We start from the raw sequence: 18,982 nt of genomic DNA, 5'->3' as shown, positions 1-18,982 counted from the left end.
CTGGGAGTAAGAGAAATCCTTTTCCTTCCCCTCTTGTGCAGTGGCTCAGAATCCCAAGTGGATCTTAGCAAGGTCATGTCTCCTTTTTGTTTGCAAGCTCCGTTCTGTTTATTTCCCTATTTCCCTCCTTTCCCCGATGCTGGGATGATGAAGGTGGGGTGGGAAAGCATATGTATATTGTATATATATATATATATAATATATATATATAAAGCTCCCGTATATTTTGTTTTCCCTCTCCCGTTCCCTGTCACCACCCACCTGCAGTGGAGACATGTCACCGAAGGGTAGGGGCTCGTCCAGGGGTGTTGGGCACATGGGTAGAGGACAAACTGTGGTCATGGGGACACTGAACCACTGCCCACTCTGTGCCTACACATGTGGAGACACCCACAAGGCTCTACGTCCAGCTGGCCATCACCCATCATATCACCTGTCACCTGTCACAGCTCTCCCACACCGACACCAGTCACCTGGGCAGTGGGTGATGGTGTTTAGTGGGTGCCCAGGTGTGGCAGCCTGCGGAGCTGCATCCCCAATAAAGACATGGCCCAAAATTTGGCTCTATTGGCTGTGCAGCCACTGCTGACACCTAGGGGCAGAGGGGAGAGGTAGAGCTCTGCCAGCCCCACGCTGTGGGACCCCCACCCCATGGAGGAATCCACAGACCTGTGAGGGCATCCACATCCCTATGGAAGAACCCCTGGCCCCACAGATCTACATCCCAAAGGAGAGATCCCCATCCCTATGGAGAGACCCCTGACTCCACGAGGGGACTCAGCCCCAGAAAGGACCTGCACACCCATGGAGGTATCTCTATCCCTATGGAGGGTTCCTCGGCCCCAAGGAGTGACCCCTAGCCCCATGCGCAGGCCCACGAAGAGACCCCCCCAGCCTCACGAGGACCCCCATCCCCGTTGAGGGACCCCCAGCCTCACCAGGACGCGCAGTCGCATGGAGGGACCCCTATCCCCGCGCAGGAACCTTGTTCCCACGGAATTTCCCGGTCCCCACACGTGTGCCCTCCGCGCGCGCCCGCGCTGCCACGTGGGAGCCGCGGGAGCGCCCGGCGGGGGCGTGGTCCCCGGACAGGGGCGTGGTCCCGGGGACGCGGGGGCGTGACAACGGTGGCGGCAGTGACGCGGCTGTCGCGGGGTTGGGGGGCGATGAGCCCCAGAATGAATAGTTCAAGTTGAAGGGACGAGACTGGGCCATCAGCTCCCACCTTTCTGCTCCGGCAGGGCTATCCCAGAGCACAGGGCACAGGATTGTGTCCAGGTGGCTCTGGAATATCCCCAGTGAGGGAGAGCCCCCACTTTTCCTGGACAGCGTGTGCAGTGCTTACCTGCACAGCAAAGAAGTTCTGCCTCACGTCCAGGTGGAAGTTCCTGGGCATCGGTTCCTGCCCGTTCCTCTGGTGCCATTGCTGGGCCTCACGGAGCAGAAACTGGGCCCTGCTCTGATCCTCCCTGCACACGCGGACACACAGGACTGAGGGCCTCTCTCACCTGGGTCTCCCCTGGAGGGAGCAGCCCTCAGCTCCCAGCCGTTCCTCCTATGGGAGATGCTCCGGCCCCTGCACTATGCCCACAGCCCCATGGGCCCCACTCTAGCAGCTCCATGTCTCGTGGAGCCCAGAGCTGGGTACAGCACTCCAGCTGAGCCACAGCAGGCCTGAGGAAGGGGCAGGATCCCACGTCCTACCACCGATTCTCCTCCTAACACAGCCCGAGATCCCACCGGCCTCTTGGCCGCTAGTTCAGGTCCAGCAGCTCATTAAACACTCGGTGTTTGCTCCAAGAGCTTGCAGGGTTGTGGTTTTCTCTCGTGCGTTTGCAGATGCTTGCTTCCATCCCATGGGATGAGAGGCAGGATCCGCCCCCCGCTGGGCCTGCATCCTCCTGAGGGGCCGAGTGGGCAGGGCCTGAGGGGAAATGGGCGGAGCTCTATGTATGGATGGGCGTGGCTTCGCTGAAGGGATGGGGCGGGAGTTCGGGGCGTGTTTAGAGACGTAATCAGGAGGGAGGGGCGTGTCTGGAGAGCAGGAAGCCGGGCAGATGGGACGGGGCGGGGTCAGGGGGCGTGTTCAGACCGCTCGGGGGCGTGTCCAAGGTAGTGGGGGCGAGGCGGGCGGGAGCGCCGGGGCCGTTCCGGGGACGTGGCCAGAAGGAGGCGGGGCCTGGACGGAGTGGGCGGGGCTGGAGAGCAGCACAGCGGACGGTGTTGGCTAGGGGGTGGGGCCGGTCGGTCGGGGCGTGGCCACTCCGGGGGCGTGGCCGAGCCCTCAGCTGACCGGCCGCCATTTTGTCGGTGCCGGATCTTCAGCGCTGCCCGGAGCTGTGCCTGTGGTCGTCCGTGCCTGCTTGTTCGTCAGGGCAGCTCCGTCCGTGCCCTCCCGCTCCTCTCGGCATGTGAACGCCCCGGCACCGCTGCTCTCACCCGGCTCGAGCGGCAGCAGCACCGCGGCGGCCCCCCACGGCCGGGCCCGGCCCCTCAGCCCGGCGCAGGCCCCGTCGCCGCCATGGCGCTGAAGATGGTGAAGGGCAGCATCGACCGTATGTTTGACAAGAACCTGCAGGACCTGGTGCGCGGTATCCGCAATCACAAGGAGGATGAGGTGAGGGGACCCTTCCCCGCGGTGCGGCCCGGGGATGTCACCGCTGTCCGCTGGGGCCGTGTCTGAGAAGGGAATGTTGGTTTGGGAAGGGGGAAGCGGGAGTCAGAACGGGGAAGGTGAGGGTGGGGTGTGGGGCAGGAGGGACAGGCTGGCTGAGCACGTGAGTTACTACGGGACGGTCGTGCTTGGTGTTCACCTTTCTATTCCGTGTGTTGTGGTGTTGAGATCCCGGATAAACATACGGATATATATAAAAATGTATAAATTACTATTATAGAGGATAATGTAGAGGAATTCCCTCTCCAGCCCTACAATCACGTGTTGTAGTTACCTATTTATTGTTCACCCTGAAGCTGTTATGCAGGCGATCTAAGCTCCTCATTCAGCTTTCAGATCATTCATGCTGAGTATCTCCTGACTAAAATGTCCTTCTCTCAGAGCTTTTCTAGGCAGCAATCAGTTCTCTGTGTTGGCCTGTTATCCGCTCTTGTGTTAGAAGCATGTGACCAGGAAATTAGTATAGGTGAAATAATTAGTCATCAAGAACGTGTTATGTGAGACTCTACAGCGAAGTGTCACACGGTAATTGAGAAGTAACGGGCCCCAATGTCATTTATGTTCATCTTCGAGTAACTCATGAAGCCTGAGAAACTTTTTTGGTCTAACAGCTGGGCTTTGCTGGTGTGTTGGAGGGTTGCTGTGGAATCAGTATCAGCTGTCAAAAGCATCTGGAAAACTTGTAAACATGTAACTAAGTGAAGACCTTTACTAGGAAAACTGTTCTTCCTTGCTGCTGCTGTTGAACTGAAACACAAAATACAACTTCCAAAATCTCTGTGAAGTCCCTTGTGCACAGGGCACAGGGTTATTTGGTAGTGAGCATACCTGGGAAATTCTGTTTTTCACAGAATGAGAGAATATGCTGAGTTGGAAGGAGCCCATCAGGGTCATTGAATCCAATTTATTTCAGCATATATGAAATCTCTGGGATTGGTTTGGTGGCAGAGGAAGGTATGGGTGCTGTGCAGTATCCTGAAAATTGTGGGGAACAGCATGAAGTGGCAACAGCAAATTTGTATGGAATTTATGAGCCTAATATGTTCTGCTGGAGCAGGTGAGCAGTATTCTTATGGAGCCCTGCCTTCCCCCCAATGTGTTGTGTTGCTTTCAGCAAATGTGCTTTTATTCCTTTGTGCATAGGACAGAAAGTGTTTTCATCAGCTGTGGAACCTCTGAGGATCTTCTGGTGAAGGTCCAGGCCTTTGTGGCACCAGCTCTTTGAGAAGATTTTCCAAAATAATTTTGTGGCAATCAGCTTCATAAAGAGAATTGCAAGCCACACTCAACTTGTTCTCAGCCTGTGACAAGAAATAGTTAAAATGTGTTGGCTTTTATGCCCTTTGGAGTTAGGAAAAAACACTTCTTGGATAATTTTGTAGGGCTCTGTGTACTTGTAGGAAGCTGTTACTCAGGTATGTGCACACTCTGTGATTCAGTGAGGTTAAAGCGATACACAGCAACTGGGCTGCAGCATGATGGGATTTTAAACTTCTCGGAGTATAAATGGTGAGATTTTGCAATAGATAACTGTAGGGATAATTCCCTTTTATGTCCTCACGAGCACAGCAAAAATTAAAACCCAAACCAGGATGTGTTCAGCTGATTAAGATATTGCACTGGTAAAACCTGTGTGTTTGGGAATCCTTCAAACATTTTTCTTAATTCCAGAGAGTGGCTGCAAACAGTGCAGGACTGTGCCTTTTCCTGGCTCAGCTGGAGAGAGCTGTAAACCTGCTGTTGAGCTTTTGGGTGTGGATTCAGTGCTTCCCAGGCAGAGGCCAGGGACATTGGCTAATTTTCAGGTGCTGTTACAAAATCAGAATGCTGTTTTAGAGGAAGTAGCTGCAGAAAATCTTCCTCTTTTTCCCGGAGTGCTTCCATTGTCCATTGTATCTGTTAAGCATTGTTCCACTGCTGTAGTTCAACATTTGTGTGTCTCAAGATAAGTGTCTAAGCCGAAGACAGACATTCTATCCTGTTCAGAAAAGGGAATTTGTTTTAAAAAAACCAGTGTGCTTTAGTGGGGAGGATATTAGCTATTTGTCTTGGCTCAACAGGAGTTTCTCCAGGAAGAGTTGTCTCTGCAAAGGAGCTACTGTGGTTGTTAAATAGCAATGATATGAAGAGAAATGAAGGCAAGGTTGTTGTTTTGACTTCTGATTTACGTGTGCTTTTTGCAGGAGTTTAGTTTATTTGCATGTGTTGGGTTTTGTGTTTTGGAATTTAATCACCTGGAAAAATCTGCCATCACTTATTCCCTCATCTCTCTGGGCAGTCTCTCCTGGTAGAGCTGAGATGGAAAGGTTTATTCCTTTCCACTTCTTAGGCAGGTACCACATGAGCATGTCTGGTATTTCACAGCCCATCGAGGCTGTACCAGTGCTTGGCACTCCAGTTTAGAGTGGGTTTCTCAATGCAGTTCTTTGACAGCCACGCTGTGTTCTTGCTTGGTGGGTTTGTGTTCTTCCTGTGACCCTAAATCTCACACCCCACGGTGTTCCTGAAGTCAGAGGAGGCCACATCCCTTTATTGACGAGTTTTGTGTGCTCCTCAGCTCGTGGCCCTCAATCTCACAGCCTGTCTGCAGACGGCTCTCAGTGGCATTTCCATTGTGTGACCCATTTATTTTGAATTTCAAGCACTGAAACCGAAGGGGTGGGATGTGAGGTAGGAGAGAGGAGGTGGCTAACACAACCACTGCTCTGTGCAGGCTTACTGTCCATTTCCAGTGTTCTAGGGAGTGCTGGAGCTGCATTGTCCTTCCACAGGGCACGCGCTGTGTGCAAGGAATGAGGTGGCACAGCAGCATTTGCTCCTTCCCAGGTCTGACATGCTGTGTTTACTTTCCAACAGGTGCTTTAGTCCCCGTGCTGTTCCCCAGTGCCAATTCAAAGCCAAACTTGATCCTACTGTGTTTTCCTAACTTTTCACTTCCAATACCTCATTCTCTCTCTTTCCTTTGGAAAAGGAGTGTTTTTGCTAATGAAAGTGGTGGTTTTCAGCAGTTATTAGGTGGTTATTGTATGCCATGGAGTAACTTCTCCCACTCTGTGCCTGCTGCTTCAGGATCTGCTTCACAGCATGCTAAGGACAGGAGTGCCTTGTACCACAGGCTGTTCAAGTATACTGGATATTTGCCAAGATAGTCCAAACTGGTAAATTATATCTGTTCTCCTAAATGTGTTATAAGGGACAGGATAATTCTTTGATGCTGTTTGGCCGTTGCACAGTGTTTTGCATTCACAGTTAAGTTTGTTTTTCCCAACAAGGAAGCTCCTGTCAGATGCTGATGTGAGATGTTCCTTTAAAAACTGAAATTATAAAGTAACAGAAATAGATATTAATGAGTGTGCTTAGACTCATTCAAACAGTAGCCCTCTGTTTCAGTTGTCTTTGATTTACTGTGGGACACTTAAGGAGAGAGAAGGGATTAAAAAAGTCCTGTACAAAATATCTGTGCACTTCTAATGTGAAAAAATTGTCCCCTCTTTTTCTCAGAGACTCTGCTGTGTGTGCCAGGATTAGCCCTTCATTTTTTTGGAAATTGATACTTTCAGGAAAAATCATACTGAAAAATTCACATTTTCCTCTCTGTGGTGTTAGGTGATATGTATCTCATTGCTGGTTTACACTTAAACTGTTTTGGAAGAGTGAAAGGAGAAATCAGTGGTGCTGGTTGGGGGGAAAAAAATTAACTTCAGTTACTAATATCTTGCTAAATGGGAGAAGCATTGTGTGTCAAGCTGTGAAATGTGTGTTTTGCTGTCAGCCTGGGCTTTCCAACCTGACAGTGGCTTCTTGTTGCTTACTGAGTGTTACATGAGGACAGGGTGCTTGTATTGTTAAAAAAGCTTTTTCCCCCTAACTACAGGGCTGCTGTGTTCCACTGCTGATTTTCCAGCTTCTTCTCTGACACATTTTCAGACAAAATGATGATATGGGGAGTTTGGAGGAATCTTTTTCACATCACAAAACTCTTCTGGGCTCAGCCTGTTCTCAGCAAGGCCAAAGGCCTTCTCATGCTGTGGCTTCTGACAGCCTGGCCTCAGCCACTGGTGCAGGATTAGTATTTGATGGTAAAGCTGTGGGATGGAACATAATCAGGGAATTTTGAGGAATGCTAAACAGCTTGTTGGTGCCTGAAAGAAGAGACCAACTGCTGTGCAGTGCAGTTCATTGATGACAGACAGCTCTTTCAGGCTCTGCTGCTCGATCAGTTACTGTGTGTCGTGTACGTGTTGATATCTTTGAAGGCAGCTCATTATTCCACCCACTTCCAAGTGGATCTAGAGTTGCTATTGTTAATTCTTCGCGTGTGAATCATCGGAAAAGACATAGTCAGAAATAGAAACAATGCACAAGGAGGGTTGGATAAGGACCTCACACCACTTGGTGAGAAACCAGTCTGGGACCAGCTTGCAAGGTCCAGTGTGACTGTGCTGCCTTACCTGCTGTGTCATGGACACAAAGAGCTTGGAGCATGGAACACGAGCCAAGATGTGGGCTTGTTCTCCTATGATTACAGGCAGGAGCAGCTGAGGCTTTGCATTAGTGCTGCCTTTCATTAGCTTCTTGCTTTCTCCTTTATTAAATATTACTTAATTGACTGTGGCATAAGTGGGGATAATAGCTTTGTTCCCAGTCCTGATCATTTTACAGCTGTCTCTACTGAGGGTTTGAAACACTCCAGACAGATCCTCAGTGGCACATGTGGAAGTAAATATTGTGCCCAGGCAGGTCCAGGGGAGAGGAAGAGCTGTCTGGTACCTAAGAAATGGAGTGACCGACTATCCACTGTACTTTTAGTGAGGCCAGGGGAAAAACAGCCAGAAAAATCAAAGTAAAATATGGATACAAATTACATTTCTGCACTGTGATCAGCTGCAGAGAGTTGCTTATTTGGTGCTTTTTGATGCAGATATTTGTCCTGGTGCTGAGTGCAGAAAATGTTGGGGTTTTTTTGTTTTTTTTTTTTGTGGTTTCTTGCCATCAATGTCCATGAAAGTGACTGCAAACCTCTTCCTCAGCAGTGTGGGTTAGTGATTACATTTGTGTACAGACAGCACCTTTAGGTTTTTCCCTTGGAGGTGTTCCTGGGAGGACGTCCTGTCCCTGGTGCCCTGTGAAGGGCAGCATTACATGACAGGCACCAGGAAGAACCAAGTCATGGGACCAGTTACAGGGAAGCATTTGTGTTCATTAGGTTATTAAAAACTGCTGATCATTCCCCCTGAGACATTGAAATGCTTCATCATCTAAGGGGGAGTCTGCTAAAATCCAGGTGTCAGGAAGCAGAAAAATATTTCAATCGAGTAAAAATTGCAGAAAATAACATTGATGGTGGTAGTGTTAGTAGCTCAGAAAGGTGGTTGAACTTTTTTTTTTTTTTTTTTTTTTTTAATAAGAAGCAAATGTTCAAGGTAGCTGAAATAAGTGAGTCCTGTTGAATCCTGAGTATCAGTATTCTTGGGTATTAGGGATGTTTGGTTCCTACCAGCTCCCCCTCAGCCTAGCAGTGGCTGATCAGTCAGTTTGAAAACCTCATAGCTGGGTGCTGGTTTTTGTATTAGCTGTTTCTTTTATATTGTTATTTCCATGATGACCTAGATGTACAAACCTGACTACTTCTGCTGAGAAATTCCATGTTAAAAGGTGTATAAATGGAGGGAGTCTGTGGGAATGTTGAAATTTTCTTCTGGTTGGCCCACTCTTTATGGTAAAGCTGTATAAGACACATTGCCCCAAGTGGATCACTCTGTTAATCAGCTTCAACTTTGAGAGTGGATGTTTATTTAGTGTGAGTGGCGTGATTGTACAGCAGGGAGGAGGTGAACAAACTTACTTTAATTACACAAATATTTGTGCTGAATTTAAGAAGTCAGGAATGGCCATGAACCATCTTTTTCTTCATTGTCCTCCTTACCTTTCTGTAATTGCAAAGTACTCACAGCTGTGCATGAATCGGTGTTAGAGCTCTGTAGTATTTTCAGTGTTACATTTTTATTTGGTATTAATAAGTCGTTAAGCATCTTTCTTTGGTTTCTCCCTGAACTACTTCAGTCATCTGAATCTCAGCAACAATAGCTACTTTAGTTCCTTAGGAGGAAGTGACTGTTTCCTATGCATCCAACAAAGCACGTGCTTTAATGAAGTCTGCCTTTATCAGAGCCTGAAACTGCAGAAATGTCTGTAACAAGCAAGTTGAAGAATCTACTGTAAAAACACTTGCATAGCTTTTTGCATAGCAATGTAAAAATAAAACTTTGGGTACATCTTGTATTTGCAAGGATGAGCACTTTTATCTGACACATCTCTTCAGACTTAAAAGTTGTCTGCTTAGATATGGTTTAGACCCCTGAGGATTGTTTAATTGCTGTGCAATTAAATTAACAAATACTGTGATCAGACTGGAGACATGCTTATATTAAGGGGCTGATCAGACTGAAGATAATCAAGGGACATTTCTTGACCCTTGCTGCTGCCTGCTTACTGATTTACTGGTGTTTGGGGCTCGCTGATTGCCACTTCCCTGATTCCCAACGTGCCAGCAGTGATCTTGGCCTTGCCCACTTGGGAGGGAGCCAGGAAGGCTTGTGTAGCTCTGGCTGCCTGCATCAGTGCCCTTCTGTGAGCGTTTCAGTGTGAAATCCTGAATTGTCTTTGGGTAAACCACCAAAGAGGAGCTGTCCGTGGGAGACTCCAGAATACCCCAGTGCTTGGAGTCACTTTGGACAAGCAGCTGCAAATCTACAGTTGTTTCTTTCATGAAACCTAATGTTTGTGTTACAAACCTGTTCAGAAGGCCCTGTGTGTTTTTCTGCAGTTCCTTAAGGAGCTGTAGTGGTTAGTCTGGGATTGGGTATCTGCCCTGAAATTGATGCACAGTACTGGCCATAGATAGCATTTTTCTGAATTTTTAGAATAAGGTTCAAAGGTTTTAATTGGCTTATGAATCTCTTTAGGATGGATGTGTGCATGCATCATGCCAGATTTCAGTTGGTGTAACGTCAGCAAACATTAACAAGAAAAAAACTGGAAAGGGACTTTCTGCATTCCTTCCTCTGTGTTGTTTGGCCAAGGAGTCTTGTGATCTCCCTATGCTTGTACCAGACAAGGGGGCAGTAGGTAATGCATCGAGTTTCTAATAAATAATATAGAAGACTGCTGCAAATGAACCAGCAGAACTTCGTGCCTCTGGTGCTGTCACTTAGAACAGCACATTGGGCTGGGATCTTAAGCCTCCCTCAGGACGAGCCAGTAAATGCCTGGAAAGCTGGGGAGCAAGGACAAAACTAAGGCATGTTAAAACATGTGCAGCAATGCTGTTTATCAGCAGCTGAGTGAAAGAGAAGCTTGGCTTTATGAAAATGCCTTTCAGTTTCCTGAGCTCTTTGTTGCAGCTGAGTACCCTCTGCTCTGCTGGACTCAGGCTGCTACAAACCCATCAAGATGAACACTGTGCAGCTTCCCACTCACTGCTGATCCTTTGTTCTGTGCTCAGCTGCTTTGCCATGGTTTTGGTGAAGTTACTTGTGAGGAGCATGTGCCTTGGAATTCTTTCTATCCAGTCATGGAGTAGCCTTAACAAAAGAGCCTGTTATTTAGCTCAAATAGCTTTTTCTACAGTATTTGAATAATACAGTATTTTTATGGATATTAATGTGTAATATGTTCATCTCTAATGCTGTGTCTAAGTCAGTAGAAAGCAGCACAGTTTGCTCTTTAATGCCCTTGTCTGTTACTTCAGCTGATTCGTTCCATACTGTCATGGTAGAACGTGCCCAGGTCCTGCAAACACTAGAGGTGTTCTCTGGTTCAGTGGCGTTTGACAAGTGCTGCTTTTGGGGTTTGAAAGAAGCCTGGCAAGTGATAAATATTTCTTCCCAGCCTTCTTTTGGAGTCAGGAGCTGGCAGCTGATCTGTGCTGTGCTGGGAATGGGATCTGCTGCCTGAAGCACAAAGAGACCTGAAGGTTTCTTCACCTCCACAAGGTGTCTTGGGGTGTGACTGCCTTCAGTGCTGAGCATCCTGGTCATGTTACAAACTTGCAGCAGTGGGTATCTTCGTCTCATGTGAGACCATCATGTGCTTGTGCTCAGCGTGATCTCGTGGAGTTCATCTCAAAGTCCTGCCAAAAACTGAAAAATCCAATAGTGCTTAAAACAGAAATGTTACATTTTGTGCTTACTTATTTTTATGTTCTAAGTATTCCAAACATTTTTGTTTTACCATGGTGTAGTTTCAGATATATCAGAAAATATTTTGCTTGTTGTGGCATTCACTGTTAATAATTCTTTCTTTAAAACACTGATTTAACCCTGAAAGTTCAAGAGAAATAGGAACTAATGTTCACTGCTATTTTGGTCTTTCATCTGGATGGAAGCACTTGGATGTTGCAGTGACAGGTTTGAATCTCAAATCAAGTGCATTTGGTTTGCTGGGCTACAACCTAAAGTGGCAGGAATGTGAGTTTGTCTTCTCTTGGGTTTAGAAGGTGGTTTATGGCTGAGATGAAAATGCAGCCTCCTAAAGACTACTGGAAATGAGTAGTTTACATGATTAAATTTAATGTAAAGGTTCTGCAGTGATCTCCATCCCAGTCACTAGTGTGTTCCTGTCAGGTAATGAAAGAAAGTATAGCATGGAGAATCTAATTTCTTAGGAATGTGATTGCTGTACAGATGAGTGGGGGTTTTTTTGTTTGTTTGGTTTGGTTTTGTTTGCTTGCTTGTTTTTTATCCTCACATACAGCTTGCTTGAGAAAGGTAAGTCTTTTGTGAGCATCTCTGAAATTGTCAGCAAATCCCAAGGTCTGTCTTGGCTCGGAATAAAGCTTTAGTGTTTTTCAGAGTTAAGTCAGAAAATATGGCTGGAAATGAAAAATCTTATAAAATGACGTTTTTGGCTTATTACCATGACCCACTCTCCCCTTCCACCTTCCATTTCAAAGGGACTGTGTCTTTGATTCATGATGCCTTCTTTCTTATTTTAGCCACTCACATTCATTTAAATGCACATATTTTCTAGGTGAGATCTTGGAATTCTTGAGGAATTTGGGCTTGTTTTAAAAAACAGCTTGTGTATTTTGTTAATGGATATAAAATGTTCCAGCATCTCGCTGGTGACATACTTTGAGAAGTGCAGTTGTGATTGTTGCTGCAGCTTTGTTGAGTATTCACTGCTCACATCTGCAGGCTGCACTTGGGTTTTAGCTGGGCTGCTCCGGGGTGTTCTGTAATGCTCCTTGGGAGACACAACGATTACCAGAGTGTTTGCTATAGCATTTCATTAAGGAGCCTTTTCCACTGAGGCAGGGGAAGGCTCCTTCCCTGCTTGGCAGCCTAGCAGGAATAAGAGAGAGCCTCACTCCTTGCCTGCTGCTTTCAGAGCCTCCAGCTCTGCTGCTGGCAGGCAGTTCTGCCCCTGCTCCCACCTTTCCTCCTGAGAGAAATTCCACATTCCTCAGTGCCTCATGGCTCTGCCTGTCCTCACCCTGCTGCCTGAGGGGCTGCCTGAGCATTGCCTGGCTCCCTCTGAGCCATCTGCCTGTAAATGTTGAGGCTTAGAAATGCTCCTTAATCAACTGGCCACAATGTGAGCCATCAACACAAAACTGCAAATTATACTGTCACAGAATTAATAAGGAATTAATGGTTAAGAAATATATTGTAATGAATACTGGGAGCATAAATGAACTCTTGGTGCTGCTGAGGCCCTATCTTGAATCTTCGGGTGAGGTTTGGGCCTCTCATGATAAGGATATTGAGGGGCAGGAGAGTGTCCAGGGCAGGGACTAGAGCACAAGTGTGATGAGCAGCTGAAAGGGCTGGAGCCCCAGGAGAGGCTGGGGGAGCTGGGGGGTTCAGCCTGGAGAAAAGGAGGCTCAGGGGGGACCTTGTGGCTCTGCACAACTCCCTGACAGGAGGGGACAGCCGGGGGGAGGGTCGGGCTGTGCTCCAGGGAACAGGGACAGGAGGAGAGGGAATGGCCTCCAGCTGTGCCAGGGGAAGTTTAGATTGGATATTAGGAAAAGTTGCTTCCTAGAAAGGGGGTGGTCAAGCATTGGAAGGGGCTGCCCAGGGCAGTGGTGGAGTCACTATTCCTGGAAGTGTTAAAAAAACTGTGTGGATGTGGCATCTGGGGACATGTTTTAGTGATGAGCATGACAGTGCTGGATTAACAACTGTTGAACTTGTTGATCCTCAAGGGCTTTTCCAACCTTAATGATTCTGTGATTCGTGGGACCTCAAAAGCATTTAAGGAGAAATGGAGCTGGTTATATTCTGGGAAATATTTGGTTTTAATTACCACCCTAGGAAATTCCTGCATTAGAAGGATTTATACAAAAATATAATCAGTGCTGGGCAAGACACCCAGATTTTTTTGCTGTATAAGTATGTAAATGTGAAGGGTTTTTTTTTTTCTTCCAAATATTTAGGCCTTGCTGAGTGATTACAATTTTTTTTATTGCATGAAATGGTTGTTCTGCCTTTTGCTGTCTGGTGTGACCCTACTGAGCAGCCTGTGGGCTGCTGTGGGTATGGGTCAGTGGGAAGTGCTTTGGTGGAGGCCCTGTGCCCAGGTCAGCGTTCCCAAGCCAGAGGCTAAGGATTGGCTCCTGCCTCCAGGTTCCCTCCCAGTTCTGTGGGTGTGAAATGTGGCAGCAGATCCAGCTGGTTGGGGTACTTGGCTTTCAGATTTATAGGAGGGAGACTGAACAGATCAGTTTTTCTCATATTGCTCATTCACAGCAGTGTTGCTTCACAGGATTAACAAAAAGTTAATACCTGCTGATCCTGTAAAGCTTTCTATATATAGTGCCTGTCATTCTTTGGAGTGTTTTGGGATTTGGAGTACAGCTGTTTTGGAAGGGCTTCTTTCTGCTCTCTCTAATCCCTTTTTTTCAGTTGCAGATTGAGTCTGAGTTCTGTAATATGCTTTTCCAGAAGCTGGACTAACTGTTAGGCAGGGATTTACCTGTGGGATGCTGGGGCTGGTGACTTTGGAGCCTGTGTTCAGCTGTGCTGGGCACTACTGAACTTCCCTGTACTCTTCTTTTTTCCCCCTTCTCCTGCTCCCACAGTGGGTTGTGTTCAACTCTGAAGAGGTTGCCAGGAAGCTTAAGCTAATGTTTGAACAGTTTGGGGATAGATGCAGTGGGAAGTAAGTGAGGCTTTTGGTTATGGATATAAAGACTGAGAATCTGTGTGTCAGTGTTCTTCTGCCTTGAGAACCATCACTGGCTGCCCAGGATGTGGCAATAAGATACACACATGAAAGATTCTGTGACACTGTTCCTGAGTGCTCTTCTGTGGGCATAAAATATTCAAGTCCAAGTACAATATGTTTGTGGATCAATTGCAGGTTGTGTAAGTCACTCTTTGAGCATCTTCGATGAAATGTTTATTTTCTACCCTCAGAAGGATTTTTTAGTTTATACTCACGAGTTTAAACTTCCCATGTGAGTTGTCAGGACCTCAATCGCTCTCAGGTGAAGGGTTTAGAATCCCAAATCTGCTTGTGGGTAAAGTCACCTGGTCACTACATTGTTAAGTGTTCGGGGGTGATGCTGTCTCCAGTTTTGACAGGTGCTATCCACTCACCTGTATCCAGAACAGAAGAGATCTGTGTACAGGAAAAGGTTATTTGGTGTTTGCAATGCCTTCCCTTAACATGAGAATTCCCACTGTAAGGATAGTATTTCTATCCCAAATACAGGCATGTAGGAATATTTAAATTCCTTAAAGCTCATTTGTCTGCTAAACACCCCCAGCTCTCCCAGCCTGTCCCCAGAGCAGAGGGGCTCCAGCCCTTGGAGCATCTCTGTGGCCTCCTCTGGACTGGCTCCAGCAGCTCCATGCCCTCCTGATGCTGTTCCCCAGGGCAGGGGGCAGCTCTGCAGGTGGGGTCTCACCTGAGCAGGGCAGAGGGGCAGAATCTCCCCCTCCCCTGATGCTCACACTGGGGGCTCAGCCCAGCACAGGGGGGTTCTGGGGTCAGTGCCCATGGCTGGGGCAGGTTGAGCCTCTCCCCCACCAACACCCCAAATCCTTCCCCCAGGGCTGATCTCCATCCATTCTCCACCCACTGTTTGTAGCAGCAGACTTTTGTGACTTGAATAGTGAATGTCACTCCAGGACATTTGTAAAAAGACTAAAAAATTGTTGCATTAATACACAAAAAATTAGTGTAAAGGGGGAAAAATATTTTTTTAAAGTCAGACTAGTAGAATTCTGTGCTGAAAAAACATTTTAGAGGAAAGTGGTGGTATTCAGATAGGGATTAGATAATTGGATTCTGACCTGGCAGATAATTGGGATCCTCTGGCATTTAGGAATGTGAAATACCCTGCTGCATGCATGGCTTTGAAAAAGAGAGATTATTTCTTAGCATTTAAATTTTCATGATTCCTGTAGCAGATGCCTTCAGTACTTAAATAATAATTAATTGTGAACTGGAAGAATCTTTGGCTGAGCAAATTCTGCTTATAAATTAAAATCTGTACAGAAAATTTTAAATCACATGTTTGCCACATCCTTCCCACAAGCACAGATGTGATTGCTTGGAAAGATGTGAAGCACCAATATTTAAATATAAACATTGTGACATTTGGCTCTTTGAATTGCTGAGAAATTCATGCTAATAACTGTTATATATCAAAATGTGGAAATGGCAAAAGGGCTCATGTAAGTTGAGAACCAGAGAGGGGATTCACAACTTTCCATGACTGGGGGGATCTAGGAAGCTTGTGTCCCATCCACGCCTTGAGCTGTGTCCCTTCAGGCATGGTGAGTGTTGTGGGTGCACACCCACAGTGCCATCATTGGCAGCACGTCCACAAGTGGGGTAGCTCAGTGTGTTTTCATCAGTCACTTTCATTTGTGGGCTGCTGCCAGTGTTTGATACTTTCTTCTTGTCATGTCACGGGTGGGTGTTCTCTGACGTCCCTCTGGGGGCAGGGAGCTTTCTAGCAATGGTGAACTCTGGTTTTGTTAGACCTCTGCCTACTCAGTCTCCATTGAACAGCTTCGTGTTTGCAGATTTTTGAACCTAGAGCTTTGGAGTGAGTGGTGTAACTGTGAGGGAGAGGCAGAAGGGACAACCACCAAAGGAACATCTCATACTTTTGGTTTTGTAACGGAATTGTGGTGGTTTTTTAATAAGTAGTTTTTAATTTAATGCTTTCTAGATAGTGTTTGTGAGATTGGTGCTTGCAAATGCTGAGTCCTGCTGCTTCTCCCCACCAACATGCTGGAAACTTGAGAAACTGGTAAAGGAGCTCCAATTGTTTGCTTTCCTCAGGCAAAATACATCTCGCAGTGCATTGATGAGATCAAGCAGGAGCTGAAGCAGGACAACATCGCAGTGAAGGCAAATGCAGTCTGCAAACTGACCTACGTAAGTGCCTTGCTGAGATCCCATGGAGTTGCAGCTGGAATTTGGTCTTTCCTGCTGATTTGAAGCCAACCTTGGGTGCCTGCTCTCCCTAGGCTGCTCTAAGTGCTGTGGGGACAGCGCTCCTCCAGCTCTGACGTCAGAAGCTGCATGTTCCTGCTCTGTTTGGTACAATTGGATTTTATTGTGATGGGTCAGGAAGTGAATCTCATTTAAAACAAACAAGTTAAAAGAAACTGTTTTCAATTGAATTGGTTCTTATGACATAGTGACATGAACACTTGAAACTGGGTTTCTTTCTCTTTGCTCAGTCCTTTGTTGACAAGGAAAAGACAGAAATATTGGTGAAGAATTCTTGTCATGGTTCTGTTACGCTTTTTATTTTTAAAAAATCAGGAAGACAGCCCTTCACACTAATGCTTATCTAACTGCATATCATAGAATCACAGAATTATTTGGATTTGAGGGGGTCTTAAAGCTCATGCAGTGCCCCCCTTGCTGTGGTCAGGGACTCCTTTGACTATCCCATGGTGCTCCAAGCCCTGTCCAGCCTGACCTTGGACACTTCCAGGGATCCAGGGGCAGCCACAGCTGCTCTGGGTACCCTGGAACTAATGCAAACTATTTAAAACTTGTGATGTCTTACACTGCACCACTCACAGTAAGTGAAACTTTGTTCATAAACCTGTGATGTCTTCCAGTATAATTTTTAGACTCCTGTTGCATCTTCAATTTTGGGATGTGCCTTAACCTATTTTCTTGAGTCTTTTATTTCAGAAGTTTATCTTGGCTTTTCTGCTCACAGTTACAGATGCTGGGCTATGACATCAGTTGGGCTGCTTTCAACATTATTGAAGTTATGAGTGCTTCCAAGTTTACGTTCAAGGTGAGTTCTCTGTAAATACAGCTATCCTGACCAAGTTGTCAGAAACCTTTTGTGAAAAGCCAGGGTATTTTTATGCGAAGACATCTGAGATTCCTGGTACCAAGCATCTTTCATTTTGTAGTAGTTTTATAATTTTTCTTGAAAGATTGGTTTCATGTTCTGTTGCAAACCTTTTTCACATAACAGGGTGGAATGTTACTTCCTAAGGAATGATTTCCAAATGGGGCTTTATACCTGAAACGCAGGAGACAAAATTAAAGTAGGAGACAATCCTACCTTATTTCTGCTGCTTCATAGTCACTGAACTGTGTAGTAACAAACAGAGAAGGTGAAGGTAGTTTTATTATACCTAAATAAATTATCAGTAGAACATTACTTGTCTGAATTTATCCTTTCTTGATATAAACCCCCTTTTCTAGAGAACCCTCTCATACCTCTTCTGTTATATAAACCTACTTGTTCATCTTTTTAATATTGCTTGTAATAGCTACTTGCAAAAAGTTGTTTTTCACCTAAACAGTGTCTAAATTGACTTGAACAACAAACCTTGTTTTCCTGCTTGCCTTTTCCCAGCGCATTGGGTACCTGGCTGCTTCCCAGTGCTTTCATGAAGGGACTGATGTCATTATGCTGACAACTAATCAGATCCGAAAGGTAAATGTTCAGTTCTTAATGTTTTCTTGCACTGTCTCCCTACTTATAATTTCACATCTGTACCAAGTATGTCTCATTAGGAATATAGAGGTCTTCAAGTAGAATTCTTGATATGAAGTCTCCTGTCATTCCACAAACTGAGGGATTAATGAAACACTCAGGACCTGTGCACAGCCCTCCCTATGCTGTCTCATACCAGCTCTGTGTTTGTTCAGCACAGAGAATGGTGACAGAAATTACTTTGCTGGTGTCTAGGCAGTGCTTATAAGAATGTAGCAGGCAGGGAAAATGTCCCCATTCCTGAAGTAAAATGAGCAGTGGCTCGGGAGTGACATGGCTCCACAATATTTCTATTCGTGAGAGTTCTTTTTGTCTGTTATTCCAGATCAAACTTTGACATCTCTGGTAGAATTGGGTGTAAAGATGGTGAAGAATATATGGAAAGTTTTATTCTGTATTCATGTACCCATGTGTGTGTTCATTTTCATAGAGCTTGATCACATCGAGTTACTGGTTTGCACCATAGTTTTCCCATTCTTGAAGTTGCAGATTTTTTTTTAAAGCTCTTAACTTTCATTTTTTAAGTATCACTGCTTTAAAACTTGACTGATCCAGTGCAGTATGTCCCTGCATTTTTACCATCTGAGGAACCAAAATGTGTTTTCCTTGCTTAAAAAGGAGCAGTAGGATGTTATCTAGTATCTTCCCCAAATAATTAGTGTTTTTCCCATTATCTTTTGAACTACTGTGCTGAATGTGATTATCTGTTGTCTTCATTATGGACACTTTATTTTACTGAATTTCAGTCACTTACTGGCTACTTCCACTTTGTGCCCAAGTTTTTACTTTAAAAGCATCTTTCTTTATGCCCTTTCATGTTTCATTGATCCAACAACTTGAGATTTGAAGGATTTATCAGTTCTCAAAATACATTAAAGCCAGGATGAATTGCATTTTTTTACTCCTTAAGAAGTAGATTGCTTTATTCTTATATAGACTCTCATTTCCCACTACCTGCAGCAGGTTTTTAAATGAGATGCAAATGGCACAGAACCCCAAAGGCCTGACTACGTTTAGCTCCCCTGAAGCAGCCTCAGTGTCCATCTGAATCTGGACTCTGAATTCAGCAGTCCATGTGGGAATGCTCTGTGCAGCTGCTTCATGATTGTGTTTCCTGATACTCAATTTATAGTCTCAGAGATTAACTTTACTATGGTTAAGTGATTTAAGTTTAGAAAGACCTGAAAGACTATGGAGGGCTGGGTAGGATACTGACTAAAAATAGTTCCAAGGAAACTTGACCAATAAATATGTTCCACACACATCATTTGTGTCCTGTCTTTGTGGACTGGAAGTTGAGGTGCTGCCAG

At 45.8% G+C, this 18,982-nt stretch overlaps 1 protein-coding gene across 3 annotated transcripts in view; it reads left to right on the top strand.

The window, feature by feature from the left end:
- Positions 1-2,320: 2,320 nt before the first annotated feature.
- AP3D1 (adaptor related protein complex 3 subunit delta 1) overlaps positions 2,321-18,982 on the top strand; it is a 42,706-nt gene continuing 26,044 nt past the window's right edge. Inside the window, exons 1-4 of one of the 3 annotated variants that reach the window (XM_062510201.1) lie at positions 2,321-2,617; positions 15,980-16,075; positions 16,878-16,958; positions 17,532-17,612. In XM_062510201.1, the coding sequence (XP_062366185.1) occupies positions 2,522-2,617; positions 15,980-16,075; positions 16,878-16,958; positions 17,532-17,612 (354 nt within the window). In that variant the 5' untranslated portion in view covers positions 2,321-2,521. The remainder of the gene's footprint in view (positions 2,618-15,979; positions 16,076-16,877; positions 16,959-17,531; positions 17,613-18,982) is intronic. The other 2 variants (XM_062510199.1, XM_062510202.1) reach the window with 2 other exon arrangements.

Source organism: Cinclus cinclus, chromosome 28 (assembly GCF_963662255.1).
Source record: "Cinclus cinclus chromosome 28, bCinCin1.1, whole genome shotgun sequence".
NCBI lineage: Eukaryota > Metazoa > Chordata > Aves > Passeriformes > Cinclidae > Cinclus > Cinclus cinclus.
The sequence above is the reverse complement of the archived record's forward strand: the minus strand, read 5'-3'. Positions and strand labels throughout refer to the sequence as shown.